The sequence below is a fragment of the Crocodylus porosus genome, unplaced genomic scaffold, assembly GCF_001723895.1.
Source record: "Crocodylus porosus isolate Cpor-Errol unplaced genomic scaffold, CroPor_comp1, whole genome shotgun sequence".
NCBI classification, from domain to species: domain Eukaryota; kingdom Metazoa; phylum Chordata; order Crocodylia; family Crocodylidae; genus Crocodylus; species Crocodylus porosus.
Genome location: NW_017728950.1, coordinates 33,279,587 through 33,286,422, shown reverse-complemented (window position 1 = coordinate 33,286,422; position 6,836 = coordinate 33,279,587). Strand labels below are relative to the sequence as shown.

The 6,836-nt window shown below is 44.5% G+C and overlaps 1 protein-coding gene across 1 annotated transcript in view; it reads left to right on the top strand.

The window, feature by feature from the left end:
* The window catches only part of SVEP1 (sushi, von Willebrand factor type A, EGF and pentraxin domain containing 1), a gene marked incomplete at its 5' end in the record, with an annotated part of 177,639 nt that overhangs the window by 163,724 nt on the left and 7,079 nt on the right, over positions 1-6,836 (top strand). Inside the window, 2 exons of the mRNA XM_019554729.1 lie at positions 1,875-1,970; positions 5,426-5,521. Of these exons, the coding sequence (XP_019410274.1) occupies positions 1,875-1,970; positions 5,426-5,521 (192 nt within the window). The remainder of the gene's footprint in view (positions 1-1,874; positions 1,971-5,425; positions 5,522-6,836) is intronic.

Sequence of the window (6,836 nt, the reverse complement as noted above, 5' to 3'; positions counted from 1 at the left end):
GTAGCACCCTGCACTTGTCAGTATTGAAACGCATCCTGTTTTTGCTAGCCCACCCCTGTAACCTATCCAAGTCTTGCTGCAGTCTTTCCCTCCCTACTAGCGTGCTCACCTCACCCCAAATTTTGGTATCATCAGCGAATTTGAACAGGGTGCTTTTCACCCTGTCATTCAAATCACTGATAAAGAGATTGAACAGCGCAGGCCCAAGGACTGAGCCCTTGGGGACTCCGCTGCCCTAATGAAACCGTACTGGTTGCCCTTGAGCATCATCTCTGAGGCCGGCCCCTCACAGATGTGCTCCATGATGATCTTCTCAAAGAGTTTCCCTAGGATTGAGGTAAGACTGATGGGCCTATAGTTGCCCGAGTCCTCCCTCCTCCCTTTTTTAAAGATGGGGACCATGTTGGCTACCTTCCAATCATCCGGCACCTGGCCTGAGCACCACGAGCACTCATAAGGCCATGCCAAGGGCCCTGCAATAACCCCTGATAGCTCCCTCAACACCCTGGGGTGGAGAGCATCTGGACCCGCTGATTTGAACACGTCCAGCCCCTCCAGAAGCTCTCTAACCTGGTCCTCCCCAACCTGAGGTCTGGAGGCATTCCCCTCGAGTCCGTCTTGCGTCACAGTGGGAAAGTCCCGGTCCCTGCCCAAGAAAACGGAGGTGAAGAATTGGTTAAAGGTATCTGCATTCTCCTCTGGCGCAACCACCAGATTGCCCAGAGGATCTTGCAGGGGCCCCACATTTCCCGGTGCTTTCTTCATCGTCCCTATATATTTGAAAAAGGACTTTTTGTTATCTTTGATCTTGGACGCTAGTCCTAGCTCTATGTCTGCCTTAGCTTTCCTGACAGCCCCCCTACAGGCCCAAGCAGAGGAGATATACTCCTCTTTGGAGATAGCACCCCCCTTCCACCGGGCCTATGCTGCCTTTTTGGCAATCAGGCATTCACGGACGCCCTTGGTGAGCCAGGGAGGTTTTCGGGCACTCCTGCCCACCTTGCTTTTTGTTGGGATGGTCACCCCTTGGGCCCTGAGTATCGTCTCCTTAAGGAACGACCACTCATCTTGGGCACTGAGTTCCCCTACCCCTGAAATAATTCACATCAATTTTTCAAAGTTTTGTAGTGAGTGTGTAGTTTTGTGTAGGTATGTTAGTAAGTGTGTAGTTTTGTGTAGGTATGGCACACAGATATTGACACAATTCATTATTTTTCATCAGAATAATGCAATAAAAACCACTTCTTGGGGGGCTGCTCTACTGTTGTGTCTTATGTTAATGGCAGAGAGTAGATTATGTCTGGGAACTTTACCGTGAAAAAAAGGAAACTTGATCTTATCTTTTATCCTTTTCTTGGATTTAATATTTTTACTATCTGGGGGACTGAGGAGATTGGACCTGGTTGGTTGATTGTAAATTCCTAGTTTAGACAAAAACTGTACTCACCCACACTTATCATGATGAAGCAGTGAAAAAATAGTGAAAATCATATTAGCCCGAGACAAATGAGTGAGTAAAATTCTGCTCTTTGATCTAAGCACTTCAGTTTTCTGGAATAAATTAAACAGATCAGACTGGCCTCTTCTGCCTACACTGTCTCACAGACACACTCATACTCAGGCGCGCGCGCACACACACACACACACACACACACACACACACACACACACACACACACACACACACACACACACACACACACACACACACACACACACACACACACACACCATTACATATGTGTTCCTACTTCATTAATATTTCTTACTTGAAACCTTACAATGCCAAGAATACATACAAGATGCAGATAACTGTACCATCCCAGGTCCTTAACCAACTTCTGTTTTAACATGATGATGTTGTTATTCTCCAGCTGTTTGTCGATTCCCCTGTCAGAATGGTGGAGTTTGCGAACGACCAAATGCATGCTCTTGTCCAGAAGGCTGGATGGGACGTCTGTGTGAAGAACGTATGTACATCATCTAACAACAAGCTGTAGATAAGATATGCTCATTTAAAGGATACTGTAACAAATGTGCTGGGAGAATTACGCATTTAGGAGTCTGAAAAGGCAGAGGTTTCACTGTTTAACAAACTAGACCTGGGCTGCAATAGAAACAAAAATGACCTTGCTCAGTGGTGCAGGGTTAGTGTTGCAGAGAGAAAAGTACCTGGAGCTGAGCGGTTCAGACTCTGTGTCAAATACATACCTGTTTAATACTTGCCAGTGAAACTTCTATGGGGACAGTCTTCTATTAGTTAAAATTGGCTTGTTCCAGGATTGCTTAAATGTGTTCCTAATTAAGTTAAACTAAAAGAAATTAACCCAGAACAAACCAACATAAAAGTGACCTCAACTGCCTTTGTACCGATCACATCTCACGTTAAGCCACTGGAATTCTCCGTGTAGATAATGCCTAATACAGAATGACGCTGGGCACCACAACTGCATCATACCTCCTTGGATGTCATGGTGGCTCAGCACCAGTCAGTTTCAACCCGTATATCATGATATTTTATTTCCACTGGAAGAAGTGTTGGACCTATTGCTTGAGTTGTCTTGCAGTGGATGTAGTAGTCTCATATGCAGTGTAAGCGAAGGCCATTCTGATTCGGTTGTGGTTAAACCCAGCTTGTATGGACTCTCCACAGGTGTAAATGGCAACACAGATGCAAGGCAGTGGAGAGTTGGGCCCATATTTCTTTCTGCAATAGGCAATCCAAATCTGATGCTACTTGAAAGAAAGCCAGCAGTTAAGCATGCCTTCTCTTAAAAGGACATCCCCACCTATGGGCAAAACAACCAGGGTTTTCTCAGTCTGCCTTCTCAGAAGTGTTCATTGTTTTTCCTCAGCCTTATCCTCCAGTATGGTACATTCCTTCATACCAGAAAGATCAGCAAATGTCTTTTTTATTTACTCCGAGATAGATGCTCCGCCTGGTCATGAGGAAACAGATAACAAATATGCAACCTTCAGTCTTGTCCATTTCTCAGAAAGAGGAATTTGACTCAAAACTTAGAGTCCAGAAAGACTCTTTACAGTTCCTAAGAATCAAATTATAGGTCATCATGACACCAGGCCTCGTCAAAACACAAATCTTCTCCAAAAAGTCATGCACGTTAGCAGCCCTACCAGTGAAGTTATAGACTGAATGGTACAGAGATTCTCCTCAAATCTTTACTCAGCCCTGAGTTGGGCAAAACTATTTTATAAGTACTTTTCCTGGACACCTAGTGAATAAGAGCCACAGAATTATTTCAGAGCTTTCCCCATAATACCAATTTGTTCAGGCCAACAGAGAGTGCACTGTGCTTTATAGACAAAACAGGCAGATCACAGCCCCATTGAGCTTCCAGTCTAATTCTGACATGATCCAGCATGGGGCTGACAGTAAATGTGAGGAGTGCTGGGTATCGCATGGAAAGAACAAGAGTTACAGTAGTAAAAGACTGAAGGGCGGCTGCTGGTTGTGTTTACATCTGTTTTCCTTTTATAATGATGTGGCTGGCCAAGGCTGGTATATACTAGTGCTCAAGTAATAAAACAGTGAATGCCAACCAAATCCCTCTGGCATCTGCCCCATCTCCATCAGCCTGTGACTTGGGTGGTGGGGCGCTCTGTGCACGTAGGAGCTGGGGCTGAGTGTTCTTCATCACATACAGAGGCTCTTGTAATTACGGACTAGAACTGGGGCAGAGGAGACCTTGGGTTTGGATCTTGGGGCTGCCTTCAGCAAGCTACTCTGCTTTTCAATTCCTTATCTGTCAAATGGTAATAACAGCACTTACCTACCTCACAGGATAAATCAGTTAAAGCTGATATTGCTATAGCACATACAAATATAGAGAGAGAGCTAGATCGGTAGGAAGGCAAATATCTCCTTCAATAGTTAGTACTAGAGAAGGGTCTGAAGCAGTCCAAACAACTTTGAACTCCATGGCTTTGAAATCAGGATCTGAGTTTTGCTGCTCAAGACCCTCTCTGGTGATTGCATTACCACAGTACCTCACAGTAAGTGGAGACCTGTTGAAAAGAATGGCAAAAGCTTTTAAGTTTAACAAAGGAGACTTCAGCTACAGTATTATTAGCATTGTCCTTGACATGTGCACTGTGTTTAAACATGGTCCATTAAACCCTCTTGCTTCTGCAGCTGCTCCGTCTGTGCTGCACTGAATTACTTGCTAGTTCAGTGTGATACAGCTCCAGCACACAGGCTTTTTTGCAGTAACAGCAGGAGTGAGAAGAAACACTGCAAAATAGTATTTGCCTTTCTCTGGTCTTACAAACTCCAGATGTCTGTATATCTATGTGGTTTTTCTTTCACAATCACTGTGATTCTCCTTTTCCCCATGACAGCCCTGCGAACCAGATACATATGCCAACATGCCTGTATGCTCTAGAGCAGCAGTTCCCAACGCAGTGCCCACAGGTGCCATGGCAGTCTTGCTGGGACCAGTGGTGCCAGGCGGTCTGTTACAGTATCATTAATGCACACACAAAATGGGGGTGGCTGGTTGTCAAACTGCATCATGGTTTGTTGCTGTAATTACAAAACAACAACAAAGATGTTAAATAGGTTATAGCTAAAATTTATAACCCTGCATTGCTTCAGCTATCATTGACCCTCCTGTTATCAGCAAGAAAACAATTTAAAACAGCTGCTTCAGGAAACTCCTGTTGGACCAAACTGGATTTCTTTAAGCAGGGTGACCATATTTCCGAAGACTCCAAAAAGGACACTCAATATCTTCCTCCCTTAACATCCCCAGCATGCTCACTGTCAGCTGAGTTCACTGGAGAATGGAAAGAGAGGGGTGTTGTGAGTGTCCTATTAACATGCATGCAGTTACAAGAGCAGATGACTTTCAGCAACTTCCCTTGAAGACATAAAGGATAGATAGATATAAAAGATGTGATGCATTTATCTATGTGTTTCTAGTCACTGTGGTACATAGCTGCAGCCATGGCTTTCCTGATCATGGGGTTTTCCATGGAGGATTCTCTATCTCTTGCTTGATTCTGTCTACCTGTACTTGTATTTTTCCTTCCCCTTTTTTGCCTGTGCCGTCTCTCTCTGATCTTCCCCCTGCATCCTATTATAGTTGCTGGGGTTGCCATATACATCACATAAATGGAACCTGCATCAGGGAGAGGTAAGGAAGGCTTGCATAGACCTGATATGTTCTAGACTCAGATCATTTACTCCCCAAAGTTAGGTCAAAGACAGAGTATCTATAAGGGAGTTTAACTATAGGGAGTCCTGGTTAAGAGAACATTTGTAATAGTCCGCACAAAACACTTTTTTGGGCTGAGTTTCTGGTTAAGCACAGGCTTTGGTCTTTTCCAGACTTATTACTTGCTTCCACAGTGCTAATGTGTTTTCTTATTTGTCCCATATTCCCCGTCCCCTATTTTTTCTTAGCAATATGCATCCTGCCCTGTCTGAATGGAGGTCGCTGCATGGCCCCTTATCAGTGCGATTGCTCAACTGGATGGACCGGATCACGCTGTCACACAGGTAACACTCCTTATACCTACCTATATTGCATGTTCCATGGTTTATTTTCATCAGCATCTAATAAAGGCCCTGCAGGTGCATCACAGAGGGCTCTATGGAAACCACTGTATTCTACAGAAAAAAAACCCCACTTTGTAATAATATTGCTGGAGGGTTTGATCAGCCTGCTGCAAGCTGTTTTCAGAACAGCCTTATTGCTCTTGATGTGTCTTACAATCTTCAAAGCAGCCTTCTCCCCTGAAAGTATTATTAGCATAATCTAGGGAGCTGTAGGCAGCAGAGAGGATTTTCAGAGAGAGCACCCTTCCAGTAGAGGGGCAGAGAGAATGCATCTCATCCACATCCCAACATGAAGAGCTACCAAGCACTCACAAGTCACCCTGAATTCAAAGGCAGTTGGAAGTGCTCCACACCTCACAGCAATGAGGCACGGCATCTTTATCTTTGGGGATGTCCCAGCTCTAAAATAAAGATGGAAGAGGAGTACATATGAGCACACCTCTCAAAGCTGTAGTTTAGCTGTCACAATAAATGACTGATATGGAAATACAGCAACAAGGGCTTTAGCATGCATTCGCAAGCAGAGTACAAACCCTGTAGGAACTCCATGCTGCTCCATTGTCACCACTATCATTACCCAGGCTAGCGAGATTAAGTTTGCACAGGCATGCTAGCTCCTGCTGCAGTTACTCTTTTCTTTTACAATGCTTTGAGACATTTGTGTAAATGTGGGCCATTGTATTTTTGGTTTTATTTTTATTTTGCCCATTTTTCAGAACAGTGTGTACATATTGCATATTGTTCCACAAATTCATTGTTTAAGCATACTTTTAAGACCTTTCTCTCGGTTCCCCTGGGCCACTGCCAACAAGATAAGCTTTACCCACTCACCAGAGACTGGCAGTTAGGCAGAATAGATGGTTTGGGAGCAGCCCCAAACTACACCTGAACTTTGGAAAGGAGCCATAGAAGTTCACATCCAACTACTTCTTCCCATTCCTGCCAACTGCTACCCTTTCTATTTCTTGCACCTCAACTTTATAACCTGTTATGAGTACCATATGCTCTCAGTGTATTAGTATATACAAGCCCCCATGGCTCACCAAAAGCATCCGGGAATGTCTCCTAGCTAAAAGGGAGGCGTACACCCAATGGAAAGGAGGGGCCATCACTAGGGAGGACTATACTGGAGTTGCTCAGGGCTGCAGGGGGGCGGTCAGGAAGGCCAAGGTGGAGATAGAACTAGGACTAGCTTCCCAGATTAAGGACAATAACAGGTCCTTCTTTAAATACATAGGGGGTAAAAAGAAGGTTC